Genomic DNA, 27,665 nt, shown 5'->3' with positions numbered 1-27,665 from the left:
GAGGGAAGAGGGAGATAGTAAGTAAAGTGTGGTAGAAAAATAAGAAGTTGAAAGGTTTATACAGTTCAACGTTTTTTATCCAGACGTCATTTAACCGGACTGTCTTGTTGTTGTTGTTGCTGTTGTTGTGTTACAGTACAGTATTTAAGTGCTCGTGCACGACAATCTTGTTGGTGCAACGAAAGATCAGCGATTAGTTCTCTCTATAGCGGGAGGCTACTCTGTATAACGCTTTGTTCCCTTGTATAGTTTACTTTAGTTTTATATTTACGTACAGCACAATACACTCATATGGATTTTCTTTATATTTTGTGTACAATGGACCGTTTATAATATTCCGAATTCGATTGTTTGGACAAAACCCTGTTCCCATTAAATCCGGATAAATGGACATTCTACTGTATTCATTTAGAAAAGTATCATTTTTGACTTTTTGCTGCTCTGATCATTATTCTATGTTAATAATTTAAACATTGTCTCAAACTCTGATGCACTATCGATAAAGCAATGATTCTGAGACCGAAGATTAAAGGAGTAGTGAAACATTTCACGCGAATACGCAGGCCCTGTGGCGACCTACATATTTGGTCACACGTAGTGTAAACCAATACGTTGTCTCCCCGTGTTAAATTTATGTTAAATGTAATTTTAGAGTTAATCTTGTTGTTTATAAAATTCATGATTATAGATTTGAAGTCAAAATAAATTGATTAAGATTAACGGTCTTGTGCATGCTTAGTGACACAAAAAAATCGATATCTGTGTCTAAATATGCGTGTAGCTGTGTACTGTATTTCCGCGTATTTACCTCGCACATGTGTAAACCCCGCACAAATAAAGTAAAAACAAAATTGTACAACCCACACCCTCTGTTTGCCCCGCATGTGCAAAGCCTGACTTGCTGAGTTGGGCCGTACGATTGGCCGGATGACAACATCGGCTGGTATTCGGCCTAATTGTGAAGTCTATTCATTCCCGTGGCAATCAGCAGCACAAGTGTTCTTGTAGTTTAACTTCGTAGCGTATAGTGTGCATTGTTTCTGTTCTGTTATGTTATGAGTATAATAAATTGTGTGAACCTCGCCGGGAAACTTGTATAACCCGCGGGTTATATGTGCATTTAAAAACAACAACAACCCAACAACACGATACACCGATTTTCGTTTGAAAGATGATGGAAGCTATCTCCGCCTGTTTGGTTGTTTAGGAATCTATTCTATTATCTATATACAGTAGATTATAACAACGCTATACTATTACTCATTCTTGAACTAAATGCGTATGACTAGTCGGTAAGTTGATGCTTCCAGAGCTGAAAAGAAAATTAATTTGCATACTGGTAGTAATAATTACAAAAGCTGGTTCGAGTCAAGAAATACCTTCCAGGCATCCCCAGAGGTCAGCCGCACCCCTTTCCTTCCTCCCCTTTTTTTTCCACCCTCATTCGTAAGACGAACAGAGTCTCTCTCAATCAAACCAGGGCTCCAATAGGTCAATCCGGGACACTAATCTTATAAAAGGGACCTATACGTCAATAACTGCGAGATTGATGCTAATGAAGTCTACCAATGACAGGAGAAACAAGGACCATAACTCGACATCTCGAGACGCGAGATTCAGCGAGACAATAGGCCGAGAAAACAATACATCTCCATTAGATAAATGAAAGATTTCCAAGTAAACGATTGATAGGTCTAAAGTAAGTAAACTGAGTTATACTTTATAACAAACAATAGGAACAAAAAAAGACTTATTCCATTATTTCAACATAATCAGTGGACGAAGATGTCAGTTGAACCCAAGACAGACCAAAAGAGTGGGAAATGAACCTAAAGATACTTGACCACTTTATAAAATAGAAAGATAGAAAGGCTACGATTAGAAGCACTCTATTGAGAATAGATTCGATTGGAGACACATTTATTTATCTAAATAAAGGAAAACTTTTCAGTCCTAAACTACTGCTGTAGCGCATTGCATGTAGAGCCTACATAGACAAACTCGAGTCAACACATACACTGTAAAGAAAGAAAAAAAAAGAAGGAAGAATTGTCTGTCTCTGAGTCTGAATTAAATTGTTTAAAAGGCAGTCTATGGGACTTATACATTTATAACTAAAATACTCCTACTTAAAATGCATTGGTCATAACAAAGCATTAGTAGTTTATAATTATGTAGGCTAGACAAGCGGTTCTCAAACATTTTTTTTTAACTCGGGGACCTCTTTATCTAGTCAAAAACTTGCCTACGGACCCCGAAGTGAAAAATCTACATAAATGAAAATTATTTAAGTAGCAATGTAAAAATAAAATTGTGTTGAGCATGTGTTTATTTAGATTTTAACTTTTGTGTTATAATAAAATAACAACAAAGGAAATGACTTGGATGACTTTGATGAGATTTTATGAGTGTCAACAACTTCTGTACAATCAGTCAACAACTTCTGTAAAATCAGTCAACAACTTCTGTACAATGTGTGGGAAGCGTGGTCGAGAGGCCAAGTGCGCTTGAACTTGGCTTGGCTACCTAGAAGGGGGCTCGAGGTTCGACACCCGACTCGGGCAGAGTTGTGTTTACTGAGCGCCTAAAGGCAGATACCCCCTCCCCCCCACCGGTCCACAAATGAGATTGAACCAAAAGCGCTCTGAGCATGCTATAAGCATGAAAGTAGCGCTATATAAAAGCTATAATAATAATAATAATAACAATCAGTCAACAAATTCTGTACAATCAGTCAACAACTTCTGTACAAACAGTCAACAACTTCTGTACAATCACCCATAATGCAAAAAATACAATAATGCGAGATACAAATTTGAAATATTCATCTGTGATTGGGATCTGAGTTTGTTTACGCGCAAATGTATTCAATACCCAGTCGGGAGTATCCAAGTGAAGAATATCTTTCAATCTTTGGTTTAAAGTTTAGGTTATCATAGAATAGTATGTCAGAGACATATGTAGACTCTATAGTTTATTATCATTCAAATTATCCTATCGGATTAACTGGCTTTTAGCGAAGAAGTCATTTTAAGTTATATAATTTTCATTTTTCTACGGACTCCCTTTGGCCGTCTCGCTGACCCCAACGGGTGAGGGCCGTAGTTTTGAGATCCGCTGGGCTAGATATATACTTCATATAAAAGCTAAATGTACCTGTACGTTTATACTTGCGATGCTATAAAAAGAAATCCATCTTGAGAAATATTGGAAGAGTGCACTTTTTTATTCGCAATTTTCTAAGAGAAATTAAGATGTCATCCGCTATTTAAACCATTCTCCGAAAGAAAAAAAAGCCGTAACTAGTTTTTTTTGTGGTCTGCCCGTCCGTTTAGATCACAGAAACTAGAAAACATTGAAAATATAACATCATGATATTTTACAACTTGCAAAGCTCTGGAGCACTTTTGTTTTCTGAAAGCAAACTATTTAATTTTTTAAAATTAAATATGCAAGCGATTTTCTTTCCTTCATAAAACTAAATAATTCTTAAAATAAAAACACTTCAGAGAGGTAGGTTATTAACTTATCAAAATAGGGGGGGGGGGGGAGACACGAGCTCGAAACTAGAAAAGCTATTGAAAAGTTCATTTTGTTTGGGGGGGGGGGGGAGGGGGCAAAAAATAAAATAAATATAAGCCAGAAATCTCATTATCAATAATAGGTTTTTCAGTTGTTTTTTTTTCTTTGAAGTAAAAAAAAACACGCCAAATAATTCTTTGAAATTGCTCTTCTGATATGTTATTCAGTTGGTTTTCAAGTGAAAAACAATATAGAATGGTTCTTTGAACCTTAATCACCTTAAACAATGAAAAAGAGTACACGGCTTGGAAATTCCTTGTCCATGGGCGGATCTGTTAGGGGGTCTGTTTCTGGGTTTGTGTGATAACACGTAACACGAACTGTCTTTGAAGTCTTTAGATAGATTTAAAACTTATTTGTTTCAAGGTCTTGTTTTAGATAGATTTAAAACGTATTTGTTTCAAGGTCTTGTTGACAAGCATTGGAATTTATTTTCTGACATGTAAGTAATTTAATTGTCGTTGTCCTGATTGACCTGAGATGAATGACATCCCCAGTTCATGTCTTGTATTGATTAGTATCACTCCAACATTTGCGAAGCTTCTTCAGAAAGCCGACGTCTTGAACACTGTGCGGGCTTCTTATCTATTAACTTGTGCATTCTGTTCAATCTGTTTCTGTAATAGCCTGTTGACATTGATGTTTTCTTTGTTACAAATTTGTACTTGGAAATAACTTCCGAGACCAGGTTATTTATTACCAGTCACATCTGCATTGGACAAAACTGACCAAGGGATGATGTTAAGGGTAGCATGCACATTGTGATTTTGACTACTAATGCATATGTACTTTACAGCATCAGGTGAAAGCCAACCCAGTAAAGACTCTGCAATACCCAGCCCCAGCATGTTAATCTACATGTTTACCAAGATTTTGGGTCACATATGGAATACAATCATGTAGATTTAGAGTTTAGGCCTTGGTGTAATTTACAAGGTGTGTCTAAATAGGTTTAGAGCCTTGTGTCTTATAGAAAGAGTGTTAAAGTGTATTGAAATATGTTAAACAATATAAAACAACAATATAAATAATAATCCACAACTGCAGAGAGACTTGTATTCAGTGAGAAGGTAGATTGAAACTAGAGTGTTAAAGGTGTTTCAAATGAATAAAGAAATGTTTTATGAGTTCTTTGGGGTATAGATTTAATCAACTATAGTGTTGTTGTTTTTTAAAGTGCTAAGACTAGTCACACGGAGGAAACGCTTCAGCACCTAATCTGTTTCGCCGCCTCTGATTGGGATACCGGCATCCTCTGCTGAGTGCTGACACGACATTGGATAGACCGAAGATTAAAGGCTTAATGGAGGAAGATCACACACAAAAAAATGTTGCTGAAAAACCCAGCTTTCTGCTCTATAAAACATTGAAGAAAAACCCAGCTTTCTGCTCTATAAAACATTGGAGGGAAAATTTAGATTTCTGCTGTATAAACCGTTGCAGAAATACCCAGATTTCGGCTCAATAAGCCGGTCAGTGAGGTTGTTGAAACTGTTTCATGCCTGACGGAAGTGAGCTAATGGACTGTCCACAAATTGCTCCCGCCACCACCCCTTTTTTTTTTCAAACGCACACGAACACAGACATTACCACTCTTACTTCTATAGCAGATGCCCAAGCATACACACATATACCCACACACAGCTCTACTAGCGAACACACCCTCCCTTTAACAATTCAATCCCTCCTTCAATAGCATACTGTTTCCTTTCAGAGATAGAAAGAAACTAAACTATTCAGAAATCAAGTCTTCGACATGAATATGCAAACATTTTGAGACGCTGCTTGCACAAAAAGTCTGGAATTAAAACTTCACCAACAAACAAAAAGTAACATTCATGATTTCTATTAATTTTGCCAATACTTGAAGAACTAAAGTATCTGCACTAATCAATGTCTGAACTAAAGTATAGAACAAATCAGTGAACTAAACCAGGGGTCGGCAACCTTTTGAGGCGGAAGAGCCAAAAATGACAATTTACAAAATTTCTAAGTTTTTAAAGAGCCACAAAGTTTTTTCTTGCCAATTATAAATAGTACTGACACACTTTTTTAACGGAAAAACACGAATCTATTTATTCATAGATAAGTAGTGTTTTTTCACAACATATTATACATCTATATATAAATAGAGAGAGAGAGAGAGAAAGAGAGACAGAGAGATAGACTATATATATTGCATCCTTAGATAATTTTTTTTTTATTTCAGTAACAGCTAAAGCAGTTAAACATTTAATTACAACACTAATTCAATGGGAGCTTTGGCTTTGCATGGTTTTAAAAAGTTTGGATACATTCGGCTCATAACTTGTTTTTAGTTTCAAACACGACTTTCAATTTTCATTTATATTTATGCAAGAGAACGCTTTCTCGCACTAATTAGGTCAGTCCAATGTCAGCACCCTAAATGCCAACTTCACTTCACTGTAGAAATCTGGGAGATTATTCCATGCGCCGAATCAACTAGCGACATTCCATACGGATAATAAAGATTATTATTATTATTATTATTCCTTTTAAAGCTGTCCACTTTTGTTGCGTTACATACATACATTTCTGGACTTCCAACACTTGTAACTTGCTTTTTTAACTCTGTAAATTATCTAATACACTAAAATTTTTCTTTTTAAATCGATCAATTGCATTTCTAGAGATCCAGTAGGCTTATCAATTCCAAATGGATCAATGTGGATTTCGTTACTATTTGTTTTGAAAGAAGGAATTACTAGAAATGTTCTAATGTTGTTTTTTTTTTTTTTTTTTGGTTTCGAACTGCTCATCTCTGTCAAGAAAAACATCTTTGAATTTTTTTCTAAATGTGCTGAAGTAATTAATGTCAAAAGCTAGACATTCAAAATGAAGTAACTCACGGCTCTGAATATCTTCTGCAAAAAGAATTAATTTTTATTCAAAACAAACAAATTCTTCTACCAAACCATATGATGGGTTTCCTTTTCCTTGCAGCTTTAAATTCAGTCATTTATTGTTTTATCCACCATAAAGTAAAATGGTTGCAACCATTTGTCATTCTCTAATTCAGGATGATGATTAATGCATTTTTTCATTTAGGAATGTATTTATTTCATTTAAGCACAAAGCCAAACGTTTCAACCTTTGGAAAGCCATCGCACTTTGTTGGGAAGAAGGAGGTCGGAATACTGAGTTTCCATTTCGTTTGAGAATTCTTTAAACTGACCATGGTAGACTGTTTTTGACAAGATGATATTTAAAATCCTGATTACCAAATTTATGCCTCAGCTGTTTCGGTTGGAATCGTTTTAGGCACAAAGCACTTCCAAATTATACAGGAAAACGTGAGAATTTCATGGTTTATTTTGCTCCGAAAAATCGTTGTTGCCCTTTTATTTGTTCCTGTCATATTTCTGGCTCCATCAGTTGTTATTGAAACGATTTTAGTTAATCCATTTTAATGTTTTCAAGGTATTTTGCATGGCGTTGGCTACATCTCGTCTAGTTTAACACGAGACAATTTCTTCTTTTGGGCCTTGGGAAAACATATACCTGACAAAAAGGGCAACTCGTGCTTGTCTTTTATGTCTCAAGACTAATCTATAGCAAGTTATAAGACAGAAGAAAGTTGAATATCTTCCACCTGCAAATATGTTACATTTGAAGACATTTTAGCTATTCTATCTTGTACTATTTTAGCCGATAGTAGCAAATCTTTGATTTTTTTTTCTGGTTTGTTTTTGAAATTACGAAACAGTTCTTCCGATGCAGGCAGGAAGCAGTCTTTGACATACTCGTCATCTGTAAATGGTTTGCCTCATTTTTCAACTTGTAGTGGTACAACAGGATTAGCACTAATTGTAGATTGCTTCTAACTTTAAGAAGATAATTCGCTTCTAACTCATTTACTTGAAACAACAAACTATACACAGCTAAAGCGAGTGGTGAAGATGTCAATTCGTCTTGCCTCAAAAGCGAATTAAAACCTTCATAGAAACATCCAACGGACTGACAGAAGGGACGACGTGTGTAATGGGGGATGGGTTTGGTGAAAAGCGAGTACAAGTGGCTGAGAGATCTAATCGGTGCCAAATAGTCTTTAAACGATTCAGAACTATTTTTTTAAAATCTATTGATAAAATAAATAATATTTGCGCATGGAACTAAAGAGCCGCAGCTTCTCATCCAAAGAGCCGCATGTGGCTCGCGAGCCGCAGGTTGCCGACCCCGGAACTAAACTAGACTAGAGAAAAACAGTGTTCTGAACTAGAATCTATAGAACAACCAGTGTACTGAACTACACTCTTTAGACCAAGAAAAGTGTAGTGAACTAGACTCTATAGACCAAGAAGTGTACTAGACTAGACTCTATAGAGTCTAGTTCAGTACACTGCTTGAGAGTCTAGTTTAGTACACTGCTTGGTCTATAGAGTCTTTAGAGTCTAGTTCAGTACACTGCTTGATCTATGGAGTCTAGTTCAGTACTGTGCTTGGTTGTATAGAGTCTAGTTCAGTACTGTGCTTGGTGTATAGAGTCTAGTTTAGTACACTGCTTGGTCTATAGTATAGACCAAGCAGTGTACTAAACTAGACTCTCAAGCAGTGTACTGAACTAGACTCTATAGACTAATCAGTGTACTAAACTAGACTCTATAGACCAATCAGTGTACTAAACTAGACTCTATAGACCAAGCAGAGTACTGAACTAGACTCTCAAGCAGTGTACTAAACTAGACTCTGTAGACCAAGCAGTGTACTAAACTAGACTCTGTAGACCAAGCAGAGTACTGAACTAGATTCTATAAAGTCTAGAGTCTAGACCAAGCAGTGTACTGAACTGGACTCTATAGACTAATCAGTTTACTGAACTAGACTATAAACCAACAAGTGCACTGAACTAGACTCTATAGACCAATCAGTGTACTAAACTAGACTCATTCACCAATCGTAAACACAACATTTAGCCACGTGATTTTCTATCTCTTCTATACGAATTACGATCTAATTTTTAATACACAATGGCTATCACTTTAAATTTTTTTTTCGTTGTTTTATCAATATTATAACGTGACCTAATGTTGTTTGTTTACGATTGGTGAATGAGGTCCATTGTACAGCCCAGCACTGACCTTTAAATGTAAACACATGAATTGCATAGACAGTTTTTCTTACAGAAACAAACAAAAAAAAAAAACTGTGAAATTGAATGACTAAATATCATCGCCCTGGTTTCAATGAGCAATTCTTTTTTTTTTGTGTGTTTTTGTTTTGTTCATTGTTACACTTTCTAGTCTATATAGGTTTTTGTTCACCATTGTGATGGAAAAGAAAATGTCGAATGTTTTCATTTCTTGATCTTCAATTTGATCTTTAGATTTTGTTAGAAGCAGCATACAATAAGTTGAGATTAACTTGAGATATTTTTTGTTACTCCATGACAAAGTAATAGAATAAGATTGGCGTGTTTGTTTTTATAGTATATTTATTGCTTTGTTATATTTTATGTTCGTGTCTTTAACTGAAATCTTTCTATGCAGTTATGTGTGTGCGTGTGTGTGTGTGTGTGTTTCTATTTCCCTCAAGTTTTTCTTTCCGAGATATACAATTCGCAATATATGATAAAGAAAAAAAAAAGACTTTTAAACAATCATTTAAATTATTATTTTTTTTGCCACACAATTTTTTTTTGGTTTAAACTCGAGAGAGAAAACAACTACTCTCCTTGTTCTGTAGTGTGTGTGTGTGTGTGTGTGTGTGTGTGTGTGTGTGTGTGTGTGTGTGTGTGTGTGTGTGTGTGTGTGTGTGTGTGTGTGTGTGTGTGTGTGTGTGTGTGTGTGTGTGTGTGTGTGTGTGTGTGTGTGTGTGTGTGTGTGTGTGTGTGTGTGTGTGTGTGTGTGTGCGTGCGCGCGCGCGCGCGAGAGTGTGTAATTAGACAAACAAAAAGAAAACAATCTCATCTTTTGCTAATTACATTCTCATCATATTGTTTCCGAACAGGAAGCACTTGTAACACACAAACGTTTTGTAGTGCCAAGATAATCGATGACATTTTGTTGCATTGTTTCCAAATAGCACACAAGACCTCTGACCATCTTTCATTCACAATTATACATTGAAAAAGAAACCGCCGGTGTAGCCGGGGGAGCAGCATTTGAGATTCCTGGCAACAGAAATACTTTTGTGGAGAAATAAATGCTTTCTATAAATATATAGGCTCATGATTTAAATTGAATATTAAATATTCTAATTTTTGATAATTATCGATTATAGATGATCTATACATCGAAAAACTAGGAAACGTTTAATAATGATAAATATTAATAATAAATTAATAATCAGTGGCGTAGCAACCATGGCGCGAAGGAGGTTCATTGCAACGCCCAAACGGGCTCTTGAAAGAAAATTAATCTGTTGACTTAAAGAATTTAAATGCTTCCTATTCCTACGTAATTTTACTTGTAAATTTCATTGACCTTAACATTACCTGGTAATAGAGAAATAAATGCATGGACATTTCAGAACGTAGACTGAGCTTGTTAAAGGGAGATAGCTCTTAAATTGTCACTACAGCGTTTCATTTGGATTCGAATTATTAGAAATTTTTAAAATAATAATAATAATAAATGTGTAAAAATGTGAAAGTACTCTTGTTTTTGTTTAATCGTGTTGTTTTTTTAAATATTACGGTACCTATTAACTAGATGAGATACATACATTAATTTTATGACTGAACAGAAAACTGAAGATTTGATATTCCATGTGGTTGTCATTTAATTTATACAATTCTATGCTAATCAATGATAAATACAAATGATTGATGATAATTCTTAGAATGTACACAATGTATTGTAGCTCGACATTACCTTGGACTTTCTACTGAGCAGGTCATCAATAGACGCTTTAAAACTTGTGTCTCCTGTGATGTTGGCTCTGTCCTTTTTGTTCTAACCCCATTAGGACAATGCCTACAGGTTCATACACTTGTGACAAACACTACTCATTCAGAATATCTGAAGATACCGGTTGACCAGTGACACTGGCTTTTCAAATGACCCCAAGTTTGAGAACCTCGTTCTAATTTATTCCATGAGGAACATTCGTACTTCGTGGGTTGTCTGTCTTTTTGACTTTTGTTTCCTCTTGAAAATGTATTCTCATATTAGATACAGTGAGGCTCAACTTGGGCTCAGTCAAACTCAATTTACCAGAGGAGGGTGTTATGTCGTATTCCTGAACCCAGGCCCACAGGTATCTTGCTACGCCACTGATAATACTTTAAGAATACTATGGAAGGGAGGGGGCTGTCACATGTTTTAGTGTTTCACTCGACCTCTACTCTTCCATCTCTGTGAACCAAAAAGGTCACATTAAAATCTTTCAGATGTAGGTGGGGAGGGGGGGGGGCACAACTTTGTATTTCTGGCAGTGGCAGCTTAGAAATGTCAAAACAGGTGGGAAAGAGGGGGGTGATGTCAATATTGATGTGGGGGAGAGGAGGAGTTTAAAAACTGAAATGAATTCCTTTACACGTCGTCCTCTATGCAGACATTAAATGTGGACGGAATCACAACTCGTTCGCCAAAACGATTCTAGATAGTAAATCCATTCCACCTGAATGTTCTAGAAATGTCCAGCATTGAATACTTAGCAATAAAACTGATAAGTACGGCACGCCTTTTGTGAAAACAAAAAATGGACCGACCTCCAATAGACACTTGTATGCAGATTGGTAAAGATCTTCGCAGGAAGTGTTGGTTTGAAGACAGTCGACTGTGGTGATATGTTTAAGTGTCAGATGACAACGATGCTTTTGAGGCTGATCTTTACGATGCAAATTTTGTAAAGTTCTCTCCATTTCAACAATTTACTGAACGCGCCAATGATGACGTCGTGATGCCGGAGATATACATTATAAATTCGAAACTGAGATCCTTCAATAATAAATGCAAACACTGGAGGCTTTTGAGTTAGAAAAGTAACTATTTACCATTTTTTAAACACATTTATGCAAATTCTGTCATACTAAATACTGCATTTACAAAAAAAAAAAAATGTTAACTTTTTTTTAAGAGAAAAAATCAATTTACTATGCAAATAAGTTGGACATAATTTAAAACAACAATTAATAATTGTGTTTTTTTTTAATATTATCGCGTGATAGCTGTGGAACACAAAAGTAAAGGATTTTTTTATGAAAATGTTTTTTTTCTTGAGGCTTTGAATAAGAGATTGACCATTTACAAAACAATTAGATCAATTAGATTCATTTTAAGACATCAGTTAGGCCAGGTTCACATCCAAATTCACATTCACTTTCACCTATCCCATGGCCTGCTGGACCTTTGGGGCACCACAGTTGATCTGTCAACCTTCTTTCTCCATTCTTCTCTGTCATTTGCCTTTGATAGAACTTCATTATGATATTATTTCTGAAAATATTGAAACCTGCCTTTTTACCTGCCTAGGTGGACCACTTCGGGGGCCGATTTTAAGTTTGTGTTTCCACGCAAGCTGTCTTTGTAACATTGTTTTCTTTAAAAGTTTTTTTTTTTTAATTTTCTTGTTTTTCTATTCTATTTTTTTATTATTTTATTAAGCTATTCCAAGAATAGTTAGTGTCCTTTCCCAATTCAACACAATAACATAATCAATACATCACATATCTGTAACTTGTCTTGGCCATGATAGAGCAGCTCATTAGCTCTATCGGCTTATAAGCTTATTCCCTACACAAAATACATAATCTATTCTTCTTAAGAGATGGATTAAATGATTTATCTGAGTTGTATCATCAACATTAGATGTTGTTTGAGACTGTCCCCATCCCTGTTGTGTTGAGGAGTGTATCAAGTAACAAGCTACATAAATCACAAAGAAATGATATAGATGTGTGCTGACTCTGTCCATTTAATGTCTATCCGGCTAAACAGTATCAACAAGGATTGACCAAGGAGATTCTGCCCAGATAATGTCTATCTGGTTAAACAGTATCCACAAGAATTGACCAATGGAGATTCTGCCCAGATAATGTCTGACCAATGGACATTTTGCCCAGATAATGTCTATCTGGCTAAACAGTATCCACAAGAATTGACCAATGGAGGTTCAGTCCAGATAATGTCTGACCATTGGACATTTTGCCCAGATAATTTCTATCTGGCTAAACAGTATCTTCAAGTATTGACAAATGGAGATTCTGTCCAGCTAATGCATATCTTAGTTTAACTGTCATTATAATGACAGACAAAATGTTGTTATTCTAGGCAATGTTGCTGAGTGTCTCTTTGCTGACAATATAATTCAAGTTAATTTAAGTGAAGTTTCAGCCTATTTCATGTTAATTTTCAAGACTTTACGCGTTTCTTTATTTTTATTTTAAGATACGTTAAACATGAAACGCAAGCACGCTGAGATTATCTGTCTAAACTAGTCGCTAATAATTTTCCGAGGTTAGTCGCCACGGTCTGACCGTCACAATGTGACTATTCTAGTTGGATAATTCAATCGAAACTAAGAACTGTTACCTTTCTTGAGCCAATGTTCTTGGCCGTACAGGTAAGAATTGCGTTGTTACCATCCTTCTGATACTTGACGCTGACGTCGTTTTCGTCACTTTGGGAAGACACACCATCTGAAATATTGAACACGTTACATAGTTGAGAGTCAAACAAAAGCCATCAGCAAGAAATTATAGCAGGAAAACTTAGCATACAAATAGGGACAAAAAATTATGTGACTAAAGCAGGGGTGGGCAAATTACGACCCGCGTGCCACATGCGGCCCGCCGAAGTGTTTTATGCGGCCCGCCGACGACTAAAGAAATCAGGTGTTCCCACACATTACACATATAAAAATGCAAATATATTTAAACAAATAATTGTAAATATCTATAGATCAAGAAATTATTGAAACTTATGATTCTTATCACTTATCATGAAGAGGCTAAAGAAACATTGTCTTAAAACGTCATTATAAAATGATTAAAGTAAACGAAGATTATTCTTAATGGCAATATTTCGAAACATTCAGTCAAAGACAAACACAAGCCAGTATTTATTCAATTCTATCAAAAACTGTATTGAAAGTGTTGAGTCGGCATGTTGAAGATGGCAAGTGTAACAACTAATGGAGCTCGTGTTTTGACTAAGAAAAACAGGCTTTTTAATAAAATAAAGCATTGAATATCAAATATATTGTTGGAATTGATTTCTCAATGATCTTTTTATTGGCACAGGGCCAGCCTTAGGCATAGACAAACTGCATAGGGTCACCAATTGGTGAGGGCCTTGCATGTACTATTATTATTTTAGAGAAGAAATAGCGAAACTTGTCCTCAATGTTATTGTTGAAGTACAATAGGTTTTTAATACATTTAATAATTTTACTGTTGTCGCTTTTTTTTTAAATCTTATTTGAGGCCACCAAATTCATTTTGCCTAGGGCCTCCAATTATCTACCGGCCATGACTGGCAGTTCTGAGAAGTACTTTAAGATTTGGAACAAAACATTCCGATGTTCGGTTATATAGTAGTATCCGCTGGCCTAGAAGAATATGGAATCTCAAGGAAGAAATAGTTAGGTTCATTGAAGGACATTGACTGTGACCTTGTTACTAATATTTCTAATGAAGAGTTGAAAACAGACTTCATGTTTATCATTATTGGCATTGCAATGTTTTGTTTGCAAATGAAATGTATCTGCATCTTAATCTTTTCAAACAAAGTTATTCCACTTCTTGAGGCAGCGAGTGAAATCAGGTCTTAACATTTTCCTTAGCTGAAAGGTGAAACTATTTCTAGTGAAATTGATGAAATTACAAGACTTATTTGGATTCCTTGATTGTGGAGTTTGAAAGCAAATTTTAAGACGTCAAGAACCTGGAACTAGTTTTCAATACCATCAGTTCACCATTTAATGCAGATGACATACCTCCAAGCAAATTATGACTTGGAAGAGTAATTCCAGTTAGTTTCATGACTGCCTGAAGCTGTATTCCCATACTTCAGAAAACTTTGCTGCGAAGCTTTCACATTATTCGGAACCTAATTCATCTGTGAACACGCTTTATTTAGTTTGTTTGAAAATTATGAAGTGTTAGAACAGGTCGATGCTCACTGACTGTAGTTTGACAACAGTCGCAAGAACAAAACAACTAGTAAGCTAGTTCTACAGTTACAGAACATTATGCACGGATGTAAACAGTTCAATGCTTCACATGAAGTACAATTGTGCATTTGTGGTGAAATGTTATGATGTAAAAAGACAATAACAAAATTTAAAAAATTATTCGTAAAATTAATTCAAGAAATTGCTAACTGTTGTTGTAATTCCTCAATTGGGAGTAAAAATAATAATTATGCGACCCGCCAGTCCCCAAATTTTTTTAATGGGCCCTCTGTAGAAAAAGGTTGCTCATCCCTGGACTAATAAAGGATCACATTCAGTTGGGACAGGAGGATGAGGGCAGTAGGTGAGGCTGACAAGTAGGTCAGTAGGTGAGGTAACAGGAAAGTCAGTAAGTGAGGTAACAGGAAAGTCAGTAGGTGAGGCTGACAAGTAGGTCAGTAGGTGAGGTAACAGGGAGGTCAGTAGGTGAGGTAACAGGAAAGTCAGTAGGTGAGGCTGACAAGTAGGTCAGTAGGTGAAGCTAACAGGAAAGTCAGTAAGTGAGGTAACAGGAAAGTCAGTAGGTGAAGTAACAGGGAGGTCAGTAGGTGAGGCTGACAAGTAGGTCAGTAGGTGAAGCTAACAGGAAAGTCAGTAAGTGAGGTAACAGGAAAGTCAGTAGGTGAAGTAACAGGGAGGTCAGTAGGTGAGGCTGACAAGTAGGTCAGTAGGTGAGGCTGACAGGGAGGTCAGTAGGTGAGGTAACATAGAGGTCAGTAGGTGAGGTAATAGGAAAGTCAGTAGGTGAGGTAACATAAAGTTCAGTAGGTGAGGCTGACAGGGAGGTCAGTAGGTGAGGCTGACAGGGAGGTCAGTAGGTGAGGCTGACAGGGAGGTCAGTAGGTGAGGCTGACAGGGAGGTGGAGGTATTAGGAGTATTCAAGTAACACAGTTTGCAATTAATGAACAGGAATTGAACACATTCCAAAATGTAGAAAGTTTTTAAAAGCTTAAATGCCTTAGTATAGAAACTTACATTCTAAACACAAATAACTACTAAACACAGTCATTCAAAGAGCGGACCGGTTTGTTAATATATATATATTACTAATATATAAAGAAGAAGAAGAAGAAATAAGCGTAGAAGGTTGCCTGTTAAGTTGTTCACAAATACAGATGCTGTTCCTAGCAATGTTCAAGTTGTATGTTTGTGTGACTGCTGTGCAGAATATTTGTGAAGAGTTCAAAGACTTTCTCGACATCTACCTACCCCCCCCCCCTCCCAATCCTCCTCCTCCCACTCACACTGCTACCAAACGCACGCACATCATCTTGTTTTGACCCCCTACCAGTGACGTATGTTTGTTTAATAACATGTTTAAGTGCAACTCGAGCATCCGGCTCAAATAATGACATCAGTTGTACAAGATAATGACATCAGTTGTACAAGATAATGACATCAGTTGTACAAGATAATGACATCAGTTGTACAAGATAATGACATCAGTTGTACAAGATAATGACATCAGTTGTACAAGATAATGACATCAGTTGTACAAGATAATGACATCAGTTGTACAAGATAATGACATCAGTTGTACACGATAATGACATCAGTTGTACAAGATAATGACATCAGTTGTACAAGATAATGACATCAGTTGTACAAGATAATGACATCAGTTGTACAAGATAATGACATCAGTTGTACAAGATAATGACATCAGTTGTACAAGATAATGACTGTCATTCGTCAAACTTGTGCCACGCTGCTACGAGCGCTGCCAGATATAGGCATGCTGTCATTGTATCTTTCTAAGTATACCAGACCTACCACTAGTATCTGCCAGATAAAGGTATTATGTCACTGCATCTTTCTTAAAGCAACTCAGCTTCCACTTATATGAAATATTATTTGTACAAAATATAACTGGAAAAAGCTTTGAAAACAAACCGTAAGTAAAACATACAAAAAGGCCGCAAGATTAGAAAAAAATGTTTTTATACTCTTGATTTAATAATGTTTCCATTTATGTTAAAGCTGCCCTGGCTTCCAACTTTAATTAGGCCTAGCTGCCCTGGCTTCCAACTTTAATTAGGCCTAGCTGCCCTGGCTTCCAACTTTAATTAGGCCTAGCTGCCCTGGCTTCCAACTTTAATTAGGCCTAGCTGCCCTGATTTCCAACTTTAATTAGGCCTAGCTGCCCTGGCTTCCAACTTTAATTAGGCCTAGCTGCCCTGGCTTCCAACTTTAATTAGGCCTAGCTGCCCAACTTTAATTAGGCCTATATCGACTGTGACGAAAGTAGATAACGGCTATCACTTTCGCCAATATGTTAATGTTGAAAGCATATCTGCCCAAGTGTTCTACTAGCACATCATTCAATACACGAATAATAACAATATAACAATCCACAATGTTAGTCTATTTATAGAAAGCAGTTACATACATTGAAGATAGATTTTTACCCCAATTGAACTAATTGTAGAACAATCAGAAGCGTGCAGGGGTTTCTGGATGCCAGGAGCTATTTCCAATATTTAAATATCTTACTTCCCTCTAGTGATTACTCTTTTTTTTTCCCAGAATACACAATTTTAATGATAAGAAATACTAGTCTACGTCAATATTATATAAATGTAACCACTTACCACTAAGTGTATAAACATAGCGGCAATTCTGTGAACTAAATAGAACGACTTACCCTGTTAACCAGAAACAAGACTGTTAGATAAATGGATAGATAGATAGATAGATAGATAGATAGATAGATAGATAGATAGTAGATAGATAGATAGATATATAGATAGATAGATAGATGGATAGATAGATAGATAGATAGTAGATAGATAGATAGATAGATAGATAGATAGATAGATAGATAGAGAGACAGTGGCGTAACTAAGGGGGGGGGGGGAGGGGGGGGGGAGAATTTTAAAATCCCCCCGGGCCCCCACATAGGGGGGGCCCCCAAATGGGTGTCCGAAATTTATTTGTAAATACATAAATTAATATACTGATTGACAAATAGTGTCAAAGGGTGTCTTTTTTTTTCAACATTTATGGATTAAATTTTTCACAAAGACCAAACCTAGATCTAGGTCTATCAGTACGTTGACTTTGTTGACATTTTAAAAATATTTTTTCCCACAGAGATCAAATTTTTTTTAAAGTTAGTTTTACATTTTAAACTTTGTTGCCACGAATAAAACTGCATAACATACAGCGAATTCCAGGTATCTTGTTACCTTTACTAATAATAGATCTAAATGGCGAGTATTTTATGGCTACACTAATTAACCTTGAAGCAAAATTTAGAGAATCGAGTATAACAGATCCAAAAGTTATTCTTAATAATTCTAGAATAGTCCATTATTCGGGTGTGGCGTCTATAATTTCAGAATTAAACTTCACACTCGAGTTATTATCCCTCTATTCATCTTTCCTCAATCCAATGGAAACTCTATTTTTATTTCCATCTAATCCTTTTGCTTTCGCACAAAACATAAACAACAAACAATGACGTAATATCATATAATATTAGCACATCCTTCCTTTTGAAGTTATTATCACACCCTTCCTTTTAAAGTTCTTAAATTTGCGGGGCCCTATGCGAAACGGATCGCGCGGGGCCTAGTCTGGGTAGGGATGAGCATAATGTCAATATTTTTTTTTTTTTTTTTGAATTAGAAAATAGGCCTACTTTCGTCTTTGCAATACATTTTTATCAAATGAAAGCTCGCAATGCCACTTTTTTTTTATAGGCAGCCCAAAATGTCAATTTCTTCTATTCTTCAGGAGATTTGAATAAATTCAAAAAAAGTTCAGGACTTTATCGTATATTTTGACTTTTCATGAGATTTCCTGGAGGCCCTGGAAAATCAGGAGGTCGCGAAAACCCTGTTTTTTATATACGTTATAGTGGTTTAATTTAATAATGTACACTTAGAATTAGCGCGGGTCCTATGAAAGCGCGGGGCCCACTGCGACCGCTTAGGCTGCAGTGGCCTAAGGCCGGCCCTGTCTACTAGGAACTTTAACAATTCGTCCACTCCTGGTTGTCTTGACTGGCACAACAAGTTCTCTAGACGTTGGTCTATAACTGTCTGTTTCGTTTGTTCCAACAGTTTGCAGTTCATTGTCTTCATCGGTATCATAGTACCCAGAGATGTCTTCATCGAAACTCTTATTCAAAAAGCGTTGATTTCTTCTGTATGTTTTTCCGTTTGTCCGTTTGTCTTTATGATGTAAGATCTGGGTGCTGAATGTTTTTTATGACAACTGCTTTCTGCCATGTTTGACCTAGACGAACTCTCCGACAGAATAATCTTTAGGTAGTCTTGCTTTTGCATTGTAATTCACTTTGCTTTTCATCTGTCGTTCGTTGAGTAATGTCTCTGCATTTTCAGCTACCGATTCAGTTGGAATGATTCCCTGAGTTTTCTACTCGTCAGCAGTTGTGATGGTGAATATGGCAGTCCACTTTTCGGAGTATTTCTATACTCGAGAATAACGAGATATGGATCTTTCCCACTTTTGTATGCTCTGAATCCTTTTGCTTGCGCACAAAACATAAACAACCAACAATGACGTAATACCATATAATATTAGCACAGAATCTTCTTCATGCAGTGGAAAATTAAGAATTTTTGCCTATCTTGAATTCTGGTCAAAGCTCTTGCGCCCAATTAATATAGTTCAGAAGAAACTACAAAAGTCTGGACTGCATATACGGGAAGCTGCTAAAGAAATTAGTACCCATTCATGCTTTCTGCAGAATGATGAGAAATTGACAAAAACCCAATCCATCGAAAAAGCAAAAGAAGGTAGTGAATACTATGGATTCCCTGTAATCAAAACAACCAGAAGAAAGAAAAGACTTAATGGGAAGTTGAGTTCTAATGTAGGACTGTCAATAGAACTGCAATTCAAACGTGTTGCGACAGAAGTGCTGGACAGATTTCATATGGAGATGAAGGGCAGATTCCAAAGGCTGGAAAGAAAATGGATACCTTTGGGTTTCTTCTTGAACCTAGACACCTGTTAGATGAAGACCCGCTTATGACAAACTGTGCTACTTTTCCCTTTTTTGTATGATGAAATAAATGCCAAATCGCTTTTTTCAATGATGTCATTGATGCACGAGCACTTTTCATCAACAAACCAGTAATACAATCACCAATAGACATATTGAAGAAACAGGCTTCATATGGTAATTACGTGTGCTCAAACTTTGCAACCTTCTCCGATTACTGCTAACTCAGGCCACTTCCATTACGTCATGTGAGAGATCATTCTCAAAGCTCAAGTTCATCAAAAGCTATCTCAGGAGCACAATGACACAAGAAAGGCTTATCATGGCTTTAATGTCAGTGAAGTCACAAATACTAGAAAGTATCGATGTAGTTGATGTTATAGATGTCTTTGCTGCACAGAATGCACGACGTGAAGCGATATCAATTTAGATTTGTCACTTGTGCATTATTTAACTAATAAACAAAGGTATTATTCATTAAAAGAGTCTTGATTACTTTTTGTTAAATTTACTGATATACTGAACCAATTTGATTTGGGGCTTATATATTTTTGCGTACATTATTCCATGTCATATGTCGAATGTTAAAATGCAAGGGGCCCCCAAAGAGGTCAATCCCCCCGGGCCCCCAAATCCCTAGTTACGCCCCTGTAGAGAGATAGATAGCTCCCCCCCCCCCCACCATAAACTTTTGAGTGTGGGGGTGGTCCAATTTATTTGTAGAAATCACAGCTTGTTAACAGAATCAATAAAACATCTATATATTAAAACTTTTTATTGATATTTTAAGCGATCCTTATATTATGTCGTTTCCCAGTTAGTCGATTGGGGGGGGGGGTGAATACATCTACTGCCCTTCCAACCTAAACCCGTTGAGCGGGGGTGGTCCTACTTTTATTTAGACATCATAGTTTGTGAACAAAATTAGTTGAATTACAATATAATTTTTATATTATATCGCTACACTTCTGGTATCTTAGCCGATTCGGTGAGGTGGGGGGGGGGGGCTATTGCTTCTATTGCTCTCCCCACTCTAAGGGGAGGTCCTATTTTTATGGAGAAATCATAGTTTGTGAACAAAATTAGTTGAATATCTATATAATATAAGGTACATATTAATGTTTTAACCCATTTGTATATTATGTCGCACACAGACTCAAATTTTATCATTAGTAAATATAAACTGAAAAAGGGTTGTACCAGATGGGAGGGGCGATACATGCATTTTAAGAAATTACAAAATTAAAAAAAAAATATGTATAGTTTATATTTGCTATAAATTAAATTATTATATCGAGTCGCCCCACCCGCTATTCTTTAATGCCACATGCAATCATTAGCAGAAATTTTAAAAAGGAGCGATGATTAACTGTTTTCACTCTACCGCCCTCTCCCCTTTCCAGACGAAAACATGACGTTTTAAAACAGAAGAGTCAAATATGGCGACAGAGTTGATGTAGTTGCACACGAATTTATCTTAATTATTTTACGAAAGACTTTGTTTTGGAAAATTTAGAATTTTTCATTATAAGAGTAAAAATTGAGATAAGTACTGAACCCAAATATTATTTTCCTAGTCACTAGTCACCTTTTTCCAACCTTTACTCGTACTGACATTTTTCTATTGTATAAAAAATTTTGAGACTATAACTGACAATATATTTACCTTTTATACCTAGGGTTAGGGTTTGGGGAAAAATCGCCCCCCCCCCCCCTTCCAAAGTTCCAGATCCGCTAGTGTGATAGATCGATAGATGATACGTTTCTGAAAGTTACGCGAAAAGATTGCCATATTCTAGAATGCTCTATTTTGTACTTGCTATCGGAAGGAAGGTAACTCGTGCAATCTGCAAAACTTTTTGTTTTTTTAACAGTGAGTCTACACAAAAGTAGCTTCAGCACCTATTTCAGTCTTAACAAAAGCGAAATGAAATAGTCATCAGTGATTTAGATTTCTACAACTTAAAGGTGACCGAGAGCACAAAATACAGGGCAGCGACAAAAAAATTTCAACAAATGAAAGAAATTTTATGCCTTTTTTTTTCGTCAACCATTTTTCTTTAGATGTAAGCCTATGTCACTCTTTTTCATCTCAAAAAAAAAAAAAAAAAAAGCTTCTTCTCTTGACATCATTTCTCTGGCAACAAGCACATTTTTGTGACAAGTAAATTGATTTGGGGATCAGCTGACATGAGATTTACACCAGTTACACGATTTTGTTGCAGGGCAATTTTTTTTCATCTTTATCTTGTCACACGTCAAGTGGCAGTTTCGAATAAAATGTCAATTAGCGCCAATTTTCATCTAGTGTCGTCAAGAAATGTTCACAAGAGTGATTCGATAACATGTCATTCTGATTCAGGACTTTAAAAAAAAAATCTTTCTTGTCACACGATGATCAATGTGTGATGATTCATTTGCACAAGCGAGAATAACAACAATTTTATAAGACAATATTTCTTGTTGTATCTTTGAAGTTCTTCAAATGTATATGTATAACTACATAACAGAAGGGTTTATTGTACTGTGTGTTGTAGATTTTTATAACATTTTTTTAACATCTATTTTTCAATACTGTGCAACGATTCTTAGCTATGCTTTAACAGACCATTGATAACAGTAAATCTGATTTTCATTGCCAAAGCTTTATGTTTAATCACGAAACAATATGGAATTATATTCTTGAAATATATATTTCTCTTTCTCATCCAATGACACATAAATGAACTACTATCTTTATAACATGCATTTATTTATCTAGCTATTTCTTATTCATTTTATCCACATTGCATACACATGTGACGATGTTCTGTATTTAGACATGATAATGAACAGGTTGTTATACAAATAATGTATTATTGCGAATTGAAGAAGGTGCAACACAGACAAATTGTGACATGACTGTAAACACTTGATCCAGATGTGTGTAATTATAGAGACATGTTTCTCTGCATCTTTATTAATGAGTTCAATAAACTATTTCTGTCTCCTTCTCATCTTCGACTTTGACTTTCATTGGAGTTCTGGCAGGTGCATATGGGATATAAATTAGGAAAGTTTAATGAAATTTTGTCCTCAAAGCATTAGCAAATGTTCTTTCACAAAATTATAATTTTATTTGTTTGTCAGGTTCAATGTCATTTTCCTCACAAAGAGCAAATACGATTGGAAACATGGAAATATTATTTTCCTCCAATTTCGTTTGTTTATTTGATGTTTTATTTGGAAGGATTGGATTTTTTTCAGACGCAAGTTTAAGTGCAATCGATCATTGCAAGCGACGTTTTTCATTTCTTTTGATTATTTTAGTAGCATTGTCTTCGATATTAATATTCGAGATGAATCACAAACTGAGTTCCGATAACTTTAGGCGACTCATTCTTTACCAAAGGATGAAATCCAGACCAACATACTACCATACTTGGAGGAGCATCTCTGCAGACACTAATATTTTTCAAAGATATTTTACACTTGTCCAAAAATGAATCTATTTTCTATAACACATTCCCGCAGCTCTGTCGTAGGGGATTGCAAAAGTACAAATCATCTTTAAATTGCCAGCATTTATAGGCATAATCATTCTTCTAAAATATTGGGTATCCATGACGACAAAGTTTCAAAAATATTACAGTCATTTCGGCTTCATATATTCCAGTGAAGCCCAACCTAGATCGGCCCGCGGGCCATTTTAATTTCTGACACTCATGACGCGGGCCATATCAACAAAAAGAAAATAAAAATAATTGACAACTCTTGCTGCAAGTCCGGTGTGACATCCAATCAGACTTTTTCCACTTTTCTTCGAAGTTTTAGATTCAGAGTCTACTTTTGGTTTCTTCAGATCTACTGTTTCGCTACTATATACACGATACTTGGTACAGCACCACTTGAGTTTATAACAAAACATGATACGTAATGATGCCTTGGGTTGCACTCACAAGGTGTCACGTACAAGGCTAGTTCAAGACAACAGCGGATATTTCAAAGAATTAAAGAAAAGATTCATGTGGGCTTAAAATTAAAAAAAAAAAAAATTCTTACAAGAACAAAAAAAAAATATGAATAAGAAACTAGCAAGGAATGAAATCCATGAAACAAAGAGAGAGAACCTTAAAATAAGGACAGATAAACATTTTTCAACCTTTTTTGTGTGATTTTCTACAATTTGGTCCGATGTTTGGGCGGGGCGGATAACACTATGTCGCGGGCCGGATCTGGCCAGCGAGCCGTATTTTGGCATCACTGATAATTCGACTTGAATAACTTCGCTACAATTGACATACTGGAGTTTTTTCAATTCCTGCTTAAACTAATGGGACAGGCAGAAGCAGGACAGGTCCTACAGATTGCGGGGCCCTATGCGAAACGGATTGCGCGGGACCTATTCTGGGTTGTGATAAGGATAATAAGTGAAAATTAAGATTTTGTATTAGAAAATAAATTCGTCTTTGCATTTTATTCATACTTTACTAAGAACTAAATTACTGTCAACTTAACTTTACGAGCCATCTACAGTAGATAGTAGTTTTCCAACAAAACGCCGATAAACATTCAGATCTGCCTTTTAGATTTACTATCGACTAGCAAAATATCGTTGTTGTTTTTTTTCGAAGAGGTCGAGATAGATTTAGATTTATATTTGTATGCCAGTGACTATTAAAGTAAATTAAGTATTTGAACTTCTTGTTTTGGTTAAAATTCGCCTTATTATTACACTGACAATGCTTTTTTTTTTTAAATTGCTAGTAGGATTGGCGTTTTCCATATTGAATGACCCCAGAAATGACAATTTTGTCTGTTTTTTAAGCAGATTTGCATCAGTTTTCAGAAGATTTAATAATAATAATTTCAGGAGATTTTAATTACTTTTTCGTATATTTTACAATTTCAGGAGAATTCCAGAAACCCTTTAATTAAAGTTAAAATTGTTTATTTTAATAAATTCCTCATAGAATTCGCGCGGGGTCTATGAAAGTGTAGGGCCCACTGCGCATAGGTTGCAGTGGCCTAAGACCGGCCCTGGGCAGAAAAAACAGAAATGCATTTCTTACGAGAGTGTCCAAGAGCTGCGGGGAGATAGCTGAAGGGCCTGAAGGGTCACTTGAACCCCATGGAGGCTATGAGGCACTACGTTCAACAACAGAATTTCTTACCAGAGCACTACGGGAGGCCCACAACAGAGCTTCTTACCAGAGCACTACGGGAGGCCCACAACAGAATTTCTTACCAGAGCACTACGGGAGGCCCACAACAGAGTTTCTTACCAGAGCACTACGGGAGGCCCACAACAGAATTTCTTACCAGAGCACTACGAGAGGCCCACAACAGAGTTTCTTACCAGAGCACTACGGGAGGCCCACAACAGAGTTTCTTACCAGAGCACTACGGGAGGCCCACAACAGAATTTCTTACCAGAGCACTACGGGAGGCCCACAACAGAGCTTCTTACCAGAGCACTACGGGAGGCCCACAACAGAATTTCTTACCAGAGCACTACGGGAGGCCCAAGCTTTTCTGCCCTTCTACCATTAGAAGTTCATCCAAGGTTCATGTTGTCCAATACGTTATGCATTTCTATACAAAATTTACGTATTAAAGTTAAAATTTATGGATGCGCTGTTCAACCTTTTTCAAAACGTACATATTTTGGTTCACATATTACAGATTTAACACCTTCGTGTATTCTAAAAGTAGTCTAACGTGTACTTTGTAAGTGTTGAACCTTAAACTTCACTTAATATTAATTATTGACGATTAATAATGACATTTGACCTTACGTACCACAGCCTAAAGCTTTACAACACGACCAGACGTTATGCATTAAGCACATTTACTGCGACTGTTAAAAAAAATTTCTGCTGAGACAATTAAAATGTTTGAAATCAATTATTATTCAGCTGTCTGCTACATCTATCTTCGGATAACAATAAAAATAGTAAATTCCGTTGAAAAAAAAACTTGTATGTGTCAAGTTTTACAAGTTAGAATAGGCCATATTTGAGAACCCCTGCACTACAAATTCCACTTTTTTTTTCAAATACCCCAGAAGCACTAAAAAGAATCTTTAGAGTTGTCGTTCTTTCTAAACTGTAGTATCTCGAGAGGGATAGAATGAGGCAAAAGAGAATATCGGAGGGGGTAGGGGGAGGAGTTGTACATTCACATTGTATTTAGGTCTGAGCTGTGGATAGATTTATTCAATGTATCTCTATTGTGTCATTAGAGTGAAAGATGTCATTGCGCCTGTTTATTCTGCCAATCAATTGTGAGCAAATAAATGATTCATTCTTCTATATTGGCATTGTCTTTATTCTATATTGGCATTGTCTTTATTCTATATTGGCATTGTCTTTATTCTATATTGGCATTGTCTTTATTCTATATTGGCATTGTCTTTATTCTATATTGGCATTGTCTTTATTCTATATTGGCATTGTCTTTATTCTATATTGGCATTGTCTTTATTCTATATTGGCATTGTCTTTATTCTATATTGGCATTGTCTTTATTCTATATTGGCATTGTCTTTATTCTATATTGGCATTGTCTTTATTCTATATTGGCATTGTCTTTATTCTATATTGGCATTGTCTTTATTCTATATTGGCATTGTCTTTATTCTATATTGGCATTGTCTTTATTCTATATTGGCATTGTCTTTATTCTATATTGGCATTGTCTTTATTCTATATTGGCATTGTCTTTATTCTATATTGGCATTGTCTTTATTCTATATTGGCATTGTCTTTATTCTATATTGGCATTGTCTTTATTCTATATTGGCATTGTCTTTATTCTATATTGGCATTGTCTTGTTGAACTGTATTTCAGACGATGGTCGGAGGGCACACGTTACAGAACCAAAGCTCTCGCAGAAGACGACAAAAAAACAAACAAACAAAAAAAAACTTAAATAGACCATAGGCGGACAATGGCTTTGTCTGCTTTAGGTAAAGGCAAAATATGCAGGTCGTAACTGAATCCTATTAGTCACGTAAAATACTGCATTCATCCTTAATCTTCGGACTTCAAAATAATTACATTATTATTATTTTAATTGGCAAAATTTCCCACGAAAATAAAAGCATACGAAATTTCAGATACATAAACTAATCTCAAGGACATACATAAGTGTCTACCGAAGACTCACAACTGCAAATTTGGTTCAACCTTGAACCATGACGTTTACAAGCCTCAGATCAGTCATTCGAGATTTAATGGATTCCTTTTTTATTCCTTGCTGTAAAGTTTGCAGAGAAACTTTGTATTCATAGTCTGTAAACCAGTTCCGTCCATTTCTCGACACAAAACCATCTTCTAGTTGTTGAGTATGTGAATCGATTCACGTTTCTGTAGTTGATGAAGAATTAATTCTATTTTGGTGCATGCGTGCATAGACAGTGCTGAAGATGAGGCGAATCTAATGGTTCATTCTTTCCATTTGAATAGTTGAACTTTCCGAGAACATCACTATCAAATCACGAAATATGTACCGGTACACTGGAATAAGCGAGATATGGAAGACATAGCCCTAGGCTGCACAAGTTGGAGAGAGACGGTGACCAAGAAAGCTGTGGACAGTGAAAAAACATGGGCCTCAGATCTGGAAGAAAAGCATCGCACTCGGCGTTCTCAAGCCTTTAAACTAATCGACATTTGAGCAGTAGAACGTAACGTCATTTCAAAATCCTAAGCATCCCCCACTGGTCAGTCGTACTCTCACACTAACACATCCATGCTGGTCAGCATAACTCATACACATACACATCACCTGCTGGTCAGTCGGACTCACACGCCAACTAAAATACATACTTTGTAGAAGAACAATCAGACTTTTTATCGACTTATTTTATAACCAACTGGACACCTACTCTGCCGATATGAAATGATAAAAGGGAAATCGGAATTTCACTATGGCATAAAAGTGTCACGTTTTGGTAAGATGAAAACTGCGCCTATTCTGAGAACGAT

The 27,665-nt window shown here is 36.1% G+C and overlaps 1 protein-coding gene across 3 annotated transcripts in view; it reads right to left on the bottom strand.

The window, feature by feature from the left end:
• LOC106074803 (lachesin-like) overlaps positions 1-27,665 on the bottom strand; it is a 100,193-nt gene that overhangs the window by 16,906 nt on the left and 55,622 nt on the right. For all 3 annotated transcript variants that reach the window (XM_056013527.1, XM_056013520.1, XM_056013531.1), the window contains exon 3: positions 13,077-13,183. In XM_056013527.1, the coding sequence (XP_055869502.1) occupies positions 13,077-13,183 (107 nt within the window). The remainder of the gene's footprint in view (positions 1-13,076; positions 13,184-27,665) is intronic.

This window comes from Biomphalaria glabrata, chromosome 1 (genome assembly GCF_947242115.1).
Source record: "Biomphalaria glabrata chromosome 1, xgBioGlab47.1, whole genome shotgun sequence".
Lineage (NCBI taxonomy): Eukaryota > Metazoa > Mollusca > Gastropoda > Planorbidae > Biomphalaria > Biomphalaria glabrata.
Note: the sequence above shows the minus strand (reverse complement) of the source record. Positions and strands in the feature narration are given on the sequence as shown.